Source organism: Poromitra crassiceps (assembly GCF_964638095.1).
Source record: "Poromitra crassiceps genome assembly, chromosome: 4".
NCBI classification, from domain to species: Eukaryota; Metazoa; Chordata; class Actinopteri; order Beryciformes; family Melamphaidae; genus Poromitra; species Poromitra crassiceps.
Genome location: NC_139626.1, coordinates 23,167,285 through 23,181,290, shown reverse-complemented (window position 1 = coordinate 23,181,290; position 14,006 = coordinate 23,167,285). Strand labels below are relative to the sequence as shown.

At 42.6% G+C, this 14,006-nt stretch overlaps 1 protein-coding gene across 1 annotated transcript in view; it reads left to right on the top strand.

Moving 5' to 3' along the window:
• dock1 (dedicator of cytokinesis 1) overlaps positions 1-14,006 on the top strand; it is a 292,156-nt gene that overhangs the window by 189,545 nt on the left and 88,605 nt on the right. Inside the window, exon 29 of the mRNA XM_083635505.1 lies at positions 2,814-2,908. Coding sequence (XP_083491631.1) covers positions 2,814-2,908 — 95 coding nt within the window. The remainder of the gene's footprint in view (positions 1-2,813; positions 2,909-14,006) is intronic.

Below are 14,006 nucleotides of genomic sequence, written 5' to 3'. Positions count from 1 at the left end.
ATACATGTGCAGTCTACAACTCTCCCCACATCGGCAGAGGGGGTGGGGCAACGACCAGGACAGCAGGGGGAATAGACCAAGTACAATTGGGGAGAAAAAAAGGGTGAGGGGGCCTGAAAAAAACGTCATTCCAGGCTTTCCATTCGGTTTCTGTAGTAGCGTGACTCGCCACCTCTGGAAACTTCCAAAACTCGTATACAAACTTTTAAATTAACCGCTACCTATGTCAAATGAAGATAGATTCAGCAACTGGCTGATTTCTCACCTCAAATGTTTTCAGAAACACATTTCGGTGAACCATTTTTGTAATATAAGAGAACGTTTCCGACTGAGCTGCCGTGCTTTTTAGGGTTGGGTACCGAAACCCAGTACCAATATGGTACCAGTACTTTTACAACCGGTACTACCGGTACCGAATTGCAATGCGGATTTAGGTGCCCCATTTAGGTGCCATGCCCGAGCTGCTGAGTGAAATATCCGCCCTCCAGTGCTCCGAAACTGGCGCTGCACGCACCTTCACTTACATTATAGGGCATAACACATCAAATTATTGTTTGAAATCCTCTTCACAGCCTCTTTAAATAAAAATAAAAACTTTAAATCCGTTTTTTATTATTTTTTTAGTACCGTTTCAGGCACCAGTACCGTTTTAGAATTATCGTTTTAGCACCGGTATCGGAAATTATGAAACGATACCCATCCCTAGTGCTTTTCCAGTTTGAAATCTGAGGCTTTCGGAAGGGCTTTGGTCATACGGAAGTGGCCGTGGTTTCATCTAAACTGGGTTGGAAAAACGATAGATCCATTGAGAACAGATGTAGCAAATATTCCCATCCTTTAAATATGTATATCTATTTGATAGAGATGTGCTAGATAAAGACATAAAAGGCAGTGCCAAATTAATTTTTTTTAGGACAGGAGAAAGATAGTGGAAAGACACCAATGAAAAGTTCCTTGAAGAGATGAGTTTTGAAATCACGCCAGAAAGAGGAGAGCGACTTCAGTCCTGACAGTTGGGTGTCAGGAGGCAGAAGTTGAGGCTGAGTGGAATGATGGGCAGGTCGCTGCAGGAAAGGGAGAGCTAATCACCTGCGAGTGTGACTGAATCTAGTTCCCAAGTACAGTATTGATGACTGATAATTACTGTACTTTAGGGATGGGATGAGATTGTTATCTCACAATACATGTATGATTTGATAGGCTCAATATGTGGCCTGCTCCATCTCTGTCTAATACACTGTTGGAAAGAGGATAATTTAAGAATTCTGGTGATGTCAAAATTATCTTTGTCCGCCTTGATGTCTTGACTGTTTTCAAACTATGTTTTAGAGAAAAAGGGCCTCAAAGTTGAGACATTAATCATCTAAAAAGAAATCATTCAAACATAACTATCATTACATTTGCAGTCTTGAGTTGAGTGACCATACTGTACAGACACAGACATTGCACACACACACGCACACACACTTGCATATACTGTATACATGTGCACACACACACAATAACATCTTTTGAAATTCAACTTTCCATAAAGGCACAGCTCATGTGTATGTGGAGAAGCAAACTAATGTGCATGGTTATTTATGAGTGCACACTTCCTGTGCACATGCACTTCCTGTGCACATGCACAACCATGAGCACGTGCACATCATGGACCATGGTTGTGCATGTGCAGTTACAGTGGCACTCATAGTCACTCATAGCCTGTTGGATTTAGCCACAATCTTACTTACATAGGTACCTTCTACAGGCTGGAGAGCCACAGCCGCAGGTCTGCCATAAGCAAAGCATCTTCGTCCTCATCTTCAGGCTCTCCGCCTGTCGCCTCAGGGCTCGTATTGTTGGTGTGTGGACTGAATAAAGTGAACGATGGTCATCCTGTTACTATGCAGATGTTCATTCATAATGGTACGGGGAGAAGTGTTGCCAGGTTCTTTCTTAGCGACAACAACCCCCACCCAGTGCAAATTAAATCTAACCCATAAACAGCCTGGTGACCAATGAAACGAGTCCATAACAAAACCAATAACAAAACTCTACAATACAACTGACAAACGTCATAAACAGCATTTTAAGTCTTAGAGCACTTAGAAGATTTACATCGAAAATGTAAACCATGAGGAATGCGAGCTTTGTTGGCAAACTATGCTAGTAGTTCTGCTTGTTTTGCTAGTTCTGTTACATTTACGAGCTTCAAAACTATATTTAACGTTTGAATTTCACAATCATCTTTACACAGAATGAAAGCCAACTCTTTATTTTATAAAAATCTGGTGAAACCCCAAAACAGCCCAAAATCGATCTTTTCTCATAAAATTATGTTCATCCATGAATGTGCCGTTGCTACTTTAATATCATCTAATATCATGATTTATGTTGTCACATTTTTGTATTGCGATATAATGAATTTCGATATAACGTCCCATCCCTAATACTGTATGTACTCTGTATCCTTTTGACAGTATCTAGATATCACATGCATTGTTTCCTCATGAGGAGTAACGTGGTTGTAATCTCATTGTAATACCATGTGTGAACATGTGGTTGTAATCTCATTGTAATACCATGTGTGAACATGTGGTTGTAATCTCATTGTAATACCATGTGTGAACATGTGGTTGGATTATCGGTCTCAAGTGGCTGCTGCAAAAGGGAAATGCATGAGTCACCTTGACCCTAAAAACTAATCTAGAAGCTGTTTCTGCCTGTAAGCCATAACGCTGCAGAAACAGCTCATTTGAGATTGCTCTTATCTTGCAGGTTGGGAAGAATAACAGTGAGTTCTCATTTTGAACGTTTTGTCTCTCCTTTAGGATTTCCTCATGGAAACATTTATCATGTTTAAAGATCTCATTGGGAAGAATGTCTACCCCGCGGACTGGGTCATAATGAACATGATGCAAAATAAGTAAGTACGACACGACACCGCTGGATTGCCTCCCTAGGACACACACGCATGCACACGCACACCATGCCAGAAATGGGTAAGGAGGACATTTTCAAATGTTTCTCTCTCCATGCAAATATCGGCACAAGGCCTCAGCAGTGCAGCAATGGAGACACTGCATGAAATAGGCCACGCCCATCACGGGGGAAGGCGCTCCATTCACTCCCATACACCGTCATTTCCCTTGAATTAAACATAGCTAAAAGCTGTTGTGTGGTGGGCTGCACAGACAACAAATGTAAAAAACATCGGCAATTAAAATTTCTTTGTACTCCCGAGCAAAACAAGGAAGCCATTGAGAATTGGCGAGAAAAAAAATGTGGATCTAGCTGTCAAGGAAGTAAGTTGGAGTGTTCATCTTCCGTATATATGATCTTTGTGTGCAACACGCGACCATGCACGCGACATAGGCGACATTTGGGCGTGGTTTCTGAATGACGACACACTCCGCAGTGTCTCTATCAGCTGAGCAGCCAGCGCAGCCGCAAACAATATGGGCACAAGGCCTCAGCAGTGCAGCAATCAGATGAGCAGCAAACAATCACATGAATTATAGATGCCTGGGTGTATACTGCCTGCTGATCTCCAGACTTACCCTAGTCTCAGCATCTCTTTACTTTGTTGCTTGTTGTGCTGCGGTGGTCTTCTGTTTTATTAATGTGCACCTTGCCTGATTAGATTTTTGCTGGAAAAATACAAAGGAATGAAAAATGTGCTTTGCAGGCAGGAGTTCCGTCAGAAGCCGAGTTTGTCAGAAGCCATGGTTTAAAACCACATGAATGTTTTGTGCAGTTGTCAGATAAAGTGAGACCCAGGAAAATAATTTTAAAGTTTTGGTTTTGGTGATGGTGATACTTTTCTTCTATTTGCATTCTTTCAGATTAGACGGGCACAGACAATGTATTGTAGTGCGTATTGTGAAGTGACAGCTAGTATTCACAGCCGTTAGATGTACAATTCTCCCTCACCTAGTGTAGTGGCACCCGTGTATTTTTTAAATTGCTGGATGTGTTTTGAATGGGTTCCTAAGGTCCATGGTCATTGTGAAATGACCCCTGACAATGTAAACTTTCATCTGAAGTAAAACACTGAAGTTTGACTGGAGTCTAACTACAGTAAGTGGTAATTTACAGCAGGTGCAGACTCTGAGCTTATGGAGGCAGCCTCTACTTGACTGTGAGCCGTTTGACTCCCTCCTCACTCTTGCCAAATCCATCAGCGTCTTCTTCGCCGGCGAGCGTATTTGACGAGAGATTGCATTGCCGCTCCTTCGTCTCTGTCCCGCGGCTGCCATCGGGCCCCATTTGTGATTGCTACAAGCCCGATTCCTATTGGAATTCACGCACTCCTCCTGTAAACATCGTCAGCCACCTGGGTCACAATGCAAAAGACGGCAGCGTGACTTTGTGATGAGAGGAGAGGAGAGGAGAGGAGAGCCCCCCCCCCCCCCCCCCCCCCCCCCTGTGCCCCGCAGGTGTGGAAATCACATCTGCGCCGCCGTAGACTGGGCTGCAGCGGTGACGCGTGTCAGGGAATGAAAACAGTCCAGACCACGCACGCACGCACGCACGCACGCACGCACGCACACACTGGAGTGATTTGTTTTTTTGAAGTACTCTGTACCCACTGTGAGCCTGCACCTTCTGGAGCTGTGTTTAGAGCTTGGTGGGTGTTTCAGCATTTCAGCCTGGGATCATGCTTTGAAGGTCATTTCAGCCTGGGATCATGCTTTGGAGGTTGGGAAATGCTTTTTAGGGGTCCAAGCACGAAGTGCGTGGATCCCTATTGTATCTGTTCCGTTTATTATTTTTATTTTTATTTTTATTATTCTCCGCTAAAACAGTATGCACGTCAAAAACCGTAAGGGGTACAGTAGCCAGACTTTGCACATAGGTTGGAAATGTGCCCCACTACTCAGAGACAAAAAATTAGCCATATTGGCCAGATGGTGGCGCTATAACAGACCCTTTTGCGTATTGACCCATAACTGCTGAACCGTGAGGCGTAGAATCAAAATTCCACATCTGCTGGATTCCCTGGTCCAATACGCATCTATCCATATAGACCACGCCCATTTAAGTCTGCTAGATTTTCCACCATCTTGGACTTTCTCAAAAAAAAAAAAAACGAACTCGTCCTAGGCCATTTGCCCGAATGAGCGCAAACTTTTTGTGTGTCATCTCTGGACTTCCCTGATTAAAAATCTTAGAAAGAATTTGGATACGTGAAACCGTCTTGAAATGATAAATGTTTAAACTTTTGATGACACATGCCCTGACACTAAACACACACAAACACACACACACACACACACACACACACACACACACACACATACAAACAAACAAACAAACAAACAAACAAACAAACACAGACACACACACACACATATACTAAAATGGCCACCACGGCTGTACTTCATCTCCCAGAGTGCTTCACTCCACACACAGGTGTCATACACACATACGCACGCACGCATGCACACACACACACACACATGCACACACACACACACACACACACACACACACACGCACACGCACACACGCACACACACACACACACACACACACACACACACACACACACAGCCCCTGGTGCAAGAGATGAGCCAGGGAATGGGATTACTCTCACAAAAAACTACACTTCCCAAGATGCAGCAGCAAAATGGCCGCTCATTACCAGATTGAGGACACCTGAAAAGGAATACATTCTCTCAGTCATGCTTCAAACAAACAGACAGCAACCAGAAGCACCAAGCTCTACTCAGAGTTTAATTTCAAAGACGCCAATGGTCGGTGAATATGTTTACATTCCTGTTGTTTTAAAATGCTGCTTAAATGTTTGATGCAATGCTGCTTAATTTATTTGTTAAATTGCTTCAATTGGAAGGAACCATTGTATTGCAGCACCGATTTCGTTTTTGTGTTTGCATCTTTGAATTCATATTGTGTTTTAGTTTAATAAGTTAAAAGCATAAGTTAAAAGTATAGATTACGAAAGAATAACACAAAGTTAAAAATGTTAAATTTATGTTTAAAACGCTACTAAAAATGTGGACATGAATGTACCATGTTAATGTTAATGTTTGAACTTGAAGTGATTGGTTGCGCCTTTACTGATCTGTAGATATCCACTGTGCCAATGGTGCCCTGTTGAATCTAAACTCTGAAGCTGAATTGGTGAGTTATTGTTTGTCTGTTTGCAACCCCCCCCCTCCCTGAGAAGATGGGTGGAGCTATGGGTATAAAAATTTGAAATGTATTCCTATCTTGTGTGTTTAATTAAAGCCAAGTAAGATGTTAAGAGTTTTGGCCTTAAAGGGACACTCCACCGAAAAACAATGCTGATTTACTTTGCACATCTCACACATCCGAAAACAGTTTCGCAGGCATTCATTTAGTTTGACACTTATTGAGTTGATTTGTGAAAGGTATAGTTTGGTTTATTTGAAGTGTGGTACTATGCGGTACTTGTAATGTCTAAACTTTTAATGCCACCTGCTGTGACACCCCCCCCCCCCCCCCCCATTCCCACACACACACACACACACACACACACACACGTGTGAGCCACCTAATTGACTCAGGGCTTGGAGACTCGGACTCAAATTCACATAATCCATCACTCCCTGGGTGGCTATTCACATGCAACCAGCACCATTCTGAATGAAGGACGCCACTTCGAAAAAGTAAGTCTACTATCTTTTTTTGCACCCTATGCCACAGTAGTGACATTAGATAAAACATACAATATCATGCAAAAACAAAATGCCACCTACTGAACCTTGGCCTTGAATCTTTGAATTTGAATTACATACTCCAGATTTTCTAAAGTCAACCTATATGCAAATAGTGTCATGTCAATGTGAAGTTATAAAAGCTAAACATACTACTTCCTATGACTAATTTGTCTGTTTATGCCATGCTCTTCCACAGATCAACATCACTTGCAAAGTAATCAAACTGGTAAAACCCACAACTGAAGCAACAACCTGAGCCGGCACCACCATGAATACAACAACCTTCCTCCTCATTGACGCAACTGGAACCATTGACCTAGCTGTGTGGGGGTACTGTAAACCTGACATTGACGACTGGTACCACCTGACCAACCTATCCATACATGCATACAAACCAATACATATCTGACAACCACCCCAACCACAACATCAACACCCACCACTGCACTTGAATCATACACAGAACCACCACCACCCACCACTCAAAGCATCTATGGTGAAGTCTCTTCTGCCACCGTCACAAACAAGTACTTCTGTTTTTGGCACCTATCACTACTGTAAACTTTGACTCACTCACATACAAATGTCACAAATGCAATCAACGCCATGAAACAGAAACCGCAAAACACATATCCAATTCTCTCTGTCCATCAATAACCAGGAAACATCATACACCATCCCACTCGCACTTATCACACCACTGCTTACAAAATCACCAACTCAAATGACTACAGACGAAATGGAAGAAGCTATCCTCATGCTCAATCACATCTGAGTTGACATAATAGACAAATCATAGCCCTGACTCAGACTTGACTCCAAGACTCGACAGTCCCTCCACACAGTCCAGAAACCCCGACTCAGCCCCACACAAGGACAAAATGGATTGATATATTTATTTTTACTTTAAGTTTTTCATTTCATAAAAACTATTATTTGCAATAAAAACTTATTGTTTGAATCATATATCTGCCTCCTTTGCTGTCTTTTGTCCCAGTTTTTTATGCATTATATCCTAACTCCTTTAGTCAACCTTGAGCTTACACTTTTATTGCCAACTTGTAGATGTCCACTGTGCCCAAGCTTACCCTTTTAAAACATCTGAATAACAGACAAGTAACTTGTTAACTGATAACCTATTAAGCCACTAACAGTTTGACTTAAAGGGTGATTTACACAACCTGAATATTAATCTTGTTATACCTATACAGAGACACTATGAATGTACCATGTGGAGTATCTAGTAATAGTTAGGATTTTACATTAATTTCAAGACAAATGGTTCAAATTCTGGCCTTGTGCTTATGCAGACCAGATTTATGACTACCACCACTACTACAAAAGCATTGGCTTTTCATTGTGACAACCAATTACTTATATCACCATTCAGGAACAGTTTGTTTAATCCTTTCCTCACTGAGCACATCTATAACCATGATCAGAAGTGTACAGTAGAAGCAGCACACTATCTTCATCCAATGGACTCGGAACACCACAAAAGCAACACCTCAGTAAGCTGTCCACTCATGGCTAACACATCTAAGCTTATCAGGAAGCTAGGATTTGAAATTATGACAGTTTGCCTAGAAAAAGTCCATTGCTTAATAAGCCTCTTTGACAGCCACCAAATGGCTTACCACCACCACTGCTACTTACTACATATTACTTGCAAACTTGGTACACTTGTGCACATATCAACTCTGACTAAATGTGCAATTCAGTGTCTATATTATCTGACATATAACCCCCAAGTCACCAGAAGCTTGGACCCCGCATCGCCGCTTGCGGCTATATTGTCTATTTGTTTTTCTTCTTTTTCTGCCCTAAAAGTGTGTGGATCTCAGAAACCATACCCTCCACATCACCTAAACTTTCCACATAGGTTCAAGAGGTCACCCCCTACTCGGAGAAAAAAAGAATACACCAATCCACCAGATGGTGGCGCTATAACAGACCGTTTCGCCTTATGGTCCATATCTTCTGAACCGTGTGTCCTATACTCAAAATTTCACTTATCCTGGATTCCTTGGATCAATATGCATCTATCCATATAGGCCACGCCCATTTGCGTGTGCCTAGATTTTCCGCCATTTTGAATTTTATCAAAAACCTACTTTTGCGAGCTCCTCCTAGACTGTTTGGCCAAATCACACGAAACTTTTTCTGGGTTATCTATGGACTACCCCGACCTAAAGTTATTAAAGGATTTTGGATACGTGAAACCGTTTTGAAATGATAAATGTCTAAACTTGTGTGTATTTGCTTTTGTTCTTTTCCTGCCCTAAAAGTGTGTGGATCTCAGAAACCATACGCCCCACATCACCCACCTTTCCACATAGTTTCAAGACATCACCCACTACTCAGAGGAAAAAATTACACCAATCCACCAGATGGTGGCGCTATAACAGCCAACCACCACTACTACTGCTGCTGCTGCTACTACTACTACTACTATTCTTAGTACTTCTGCTGCTACTACTGCTACCACTCCCACTACTACCAACACTACTACTACTACTATTACTACTACTACTGCTACTACTACTACTACTACTAGTACTGCTTGGAAACCGTCAGGTCACCGGATCTCAACCAAACTTTGTTTACTTGTGCACATACCAAGTCTGAATAAATGTGCACTATCTGACATATACCCCCCAAGTCACCGGAAGCTTGGACCCCGCATCGCCGCTTGCGGCTATATTTTGTTATTGTATTTGTTCGGCTCAAAAGCAAACAGCAGAGGCCAGCTGTGTCATCTCTCATGCCTCAGCAGAAACAAACAGCAGAGGCAGCAGAGAGCAGCTGTGTCATCTCTCATGCCAAACAGCAGAGGCAGCAGAGAGCAGCTCTGTCATCTCTCATGCCTCAGCAGAAACAAACAGCAGAGGCAGCAGAGAGCAGCTGTGTCATCTCTCATGCCTCAGCAGAATCTTTTCCAACTGAAGCTTTTGTCTGCCAGAGATGAATTGTGCATTCAGACACTTGTGAGAGTTAAACCGTCATTCAACCCAATGAAAAACACGCCTGTCAAAGTCTGACTCATCTCACAGTCTTTATGCTTGATCCTGCAGGTGCCGGCTACCTGATACATTTGCAACACTCCTCCATTTGTCGCCATCTGCAGCGTGCGTTTGATCACGTTTTTCATCCCCGTCGTCAGTAGCCAAGGATGATTCAACCAGCCGTTTGCCCTCACATATTCTTTGCATTAATAATCTAAGACCAGGGGGAGGCTGAGTGTGGGTGCAATTGTCAGTCGCCGCGTTCTCTTTGATTGGCGCTGTGCTGGTTTACACCAGCAGACTTAAAGGTGACCCGTTTCTGAGGCACCAGTCTCTGCAGACTTAAAGGTGACCCGTTTCTGAGGCTGTAGCGTGAAGCTAGAACCATTACAAGATGGCCGGCTCTCTTCCTGTGTCTGCTGGGAAAGCTCTAAAAGCTAAGCTCAGTTGAGACATTTGTTAGCAAATTTGGAAGTTCTTTCACTTGAGCCACAATCACAGCTAAATGTTAATCTGACTCAGCACAACAGAATTTCAGTGATTTCAGACGTCCATAGAATGTCCACATGCATTGGATTTTCCCAAATTGTGAGTGGAAAATTTCTATATTTGCTAACATTTTAATACAATTGTTTTATAACTACACAGTACACACACACACACACACACACACATACACACGCACACACACCATTAATTACAGTATTAGTATTGCAATTTTGTATTGCAATTTTGGTCCCAGACGAGTTAACTACAGCAGTGATTCCAAAACTGTGGTCCGCAGACCACCAGGCCGCCAGATCATTGCATTTTTTTTCTTTATATACAACAGTTTTTACACATTAACCCGGAGTAGGCTTGAGCCAATTTTCAAAATATTGCAATATTTCCAGATTATCACAATTTTGAAAGTTTACTTTCAGAGGCTGTAACATAAGGTGACCAGACGTCCCCGATTTTCGGGGACAGTCCCCGTTTTTGGTAACCTGTCCCCGGCTGGAGCTGTCCCTGAAAATGTCCCCGATTTTCTACTGGCGTCTGTGGCCGATATGAGTCTAGCTCTAGCAGGCTCATTCTTAAATCTCGAGTGAAGATACTTACAGGGTATGACTGTAAGACCTACAGCATCCATTGGGACCAACAATGCCATGCTACCTTGTCGGGAAGGGGGCTAAATAATGAATTTTGAAAAACCGGCATATATGGTCAATTTCAAAGGGGACCCTTGACCGCTCTCACCTCAATATATCTGAGTCTATGTTTTGATCCAGGCATCCAACAAGTGTTTACATGTTCTGCTGCAGCTCTTTCACTAGATCTTGAACAATGAAGAAGCAATTAGCAAAAATACTTTTTGAGATCTGAGGCTATTCATAAAACATCCGGCGCTGACGGTTCGGAAGGCCAGACCAATGCTGCTGGGGAACACATTGACATTTTGTAAAGGGGCACAGTGAATGACGTGTGTGTGTGTGTGTGTGTGTGTGGGGGGGGGGGTTGTACTGTTTATTACAGTACAACAGCCATGGACAAAATGAATGAAACTGGAATCATCCCCCTTTATTATTTCATAGGTAATAACATTGGATATTTTTGTGATATATTGATTGCCGGACTGGAAATGTCCCCGATTTTCATTTGATAAATCTGGTCACCTTACTGTAACAGGCTCAGTTTTAAAGCCAGAGTTTCTGCTGAGTTTCATATGAAATTAGAAGACCTACTGTAAGGCATTGATTGGTACCAACCATGTTTATTTGTTTATTTAAAAGGATCCCCCTTAGCTGACGCATAGACGACTACTAGTCTTCCATGCCAAATTTAGGCTAAATTGTGGTGAGGTTAAAAAAAACGTGTGTGTGTGTGTGTGTGTGTGTGTGTGTGTGTGTGTGTGTGTGTGTGTGCGTGCGTGCGTGCGTGTGTGTGTTTTGAACCAGTACCCTTATGTTGTTATTTAGCCTTTCTGATGCTATTGCATGGTTAAATCAGCTAATTTTATTTAATGGGGAAAAATTGTTGGTATCCGTCCGCAGCGGGAAGTGGTCCCTAGGAAATATGGTTTGAAAAGTGTGGGAACCCCTGAGCTACAGTTAGTACACTAACTGCTTATCACCCTGGTGGGTACTTTAAAAATTAATACTATTTTTCTATGGATGTCTCTCTTTTCTTTTTTCTTTTTTTTTCTCCATTCAGGTGCCAGTATAGGTGCACCGTGCCACAACTAATATAATGTCAAACAACTCTGGACATTCAGAGACGGCACAAATGGGTTTCTTTTGTCGTCATCAATTCCCCCCCCACAGATGTCTCTGGCATGACCAAGGCATTAGTTGCATCACATGCCACATTCAGCACACACACTGCCACCCACGGGGCCAGCACAAAGTTCTTTCATGTGTCTGTGTCCACATTGTGATAGCACCACTAATGAGATGGCCAGCACTCTTTGCTCCCACACCTTCTTTCCTCCACCCCTTGCCTCTTACTTCCTCCAGGCTGTAGATTGATTTATGGCCTCTAATTGCCCCCGGGACAGCAGCATCAGGCCAGTTAGCTGTTGAATGCCATTTGCCCAGTGACAGCTAACTGGCACTCGTTCTCCAAAATGACATGGAACAAGTGCGAGTATTGTAATGTTTTCTCACTATGGTCATAGTTGGCTAAGAATCTGATCAGTGCGGCTCCTCACACTGATCTGTCTGAGGCTGAGGTCATACAGTATTACTGTATGTTCTCACACAATATATGTCACAACAATACATGCCAAGGCTTATATGCAGCTGGCTGCATTGACCCTTTGGGTTGGTGTACAGACTCATATCCCACTCCCAGGCTTGTCTTTACCACCCAAAATATCCTACATCTACAGTATCTATTAAAGCTATCTTTGGAATGAGTTGGCTTCCTAGTATTCCTAGTATATATATATATATAGTACCAAACATTTCAAGCTCCTCTCTAACCTTCGCCATTGGAATTACAGAAATTCATTTGTGCTACTCGGTGCGATTGGTCTTACCTTTTTAGTGGTGCAAGTTCCCTTTAGGTAAATAGTGTTTATTACTTAATAGTGCTTCCTGAATTAGCTAGGGCTGGCCCGAATACCATTTTTAGGTATCCAAATATTCTATAGTGTTTATTATTTGAGTGCTTCCTGAATTAGCTTGGGCTGGCCCGAATACCATTTTTAGTAGAGGTGCTCCGATTGATCGGCACGCGATCGGAATCGGCAGATTTTGACCTCGAATATGCGAACGGCTGATTGCAGATATTGCTTTATTGTTGCTGATCTATACAGCCGATCATGATGCACGTGAGAAACACGAGACAGCCCATTTCTCCGCAGAGTTAATTGGTGTAAAAAAACAAACATTTTCATGATAGAAAATGTCTATCGTTTCACTTTCATATTATGCTCTATCGCAGTGATACTCAACTGGCGGCCCGCGGGCCACATGCGGGCCATGTGCGGCCTGCGATGGAATTGCAAATTTTTTTTTTACAGTGCACCTGAACGCAACATGCAAGATACCCGCTGAATAAGTGTCCAAATGTTCATGTCATTCTGGCCAATACTCCACTTCTGTTATAGCATTTCAGTCTGGAATATGGAATATCTTTCAATAATCTGTGATTTAGCTGCTAAATTGTCAAATACCGCCGTCTGCTCGCTACCCAGGCACTTATGTATGTACTTAACCTAACTAACAATCCGGTGTGCACAACATTGTCAGACTAAACTCCGGCTGACACCCCAAAAACCTACAATCCGCTACAGAAAAATGTATATTGATTGTTTATTAACACGTTAATTGCCAAGAACGAGTTGAGTCGTCAAACACAATCCAGCTGTTCACTCGTATTATATACGATAGTCGTCAAAAAAATGATTTTTTTTTTTTTGACCGTGGGATGTGCATCTAACCCTTTTACATCTCTTATATAATTATTGGAGCCACCGAACGTTTACAACCCATTCCACCGACCCACTAAGTGGCAACAGTGCTCTCCTGACTAGAGGAAGGCAAGCATTTTTTTAACTTGTCACGCCATTCTCACCCCAGCCATTCTCATGAAAATGGATGGGGGAAAATGCTTTCGTTTTCGCGCTGATTGCTGGCGATGCGGGATTGCAAATTTACATAATAGATTACAGGTGGAACACACTTTGAAACACGCAGCATAAATATGACCAGAATCGCAAAAGCTTCTCTCAACCAAAACTCCAAGAAGCGAGCGAGTCCATCCCGACTTCCTCAAACAGCGGCCGTGCAGACAGGCACAGGACAGCAGCAAAGCACTGAGACTGGTG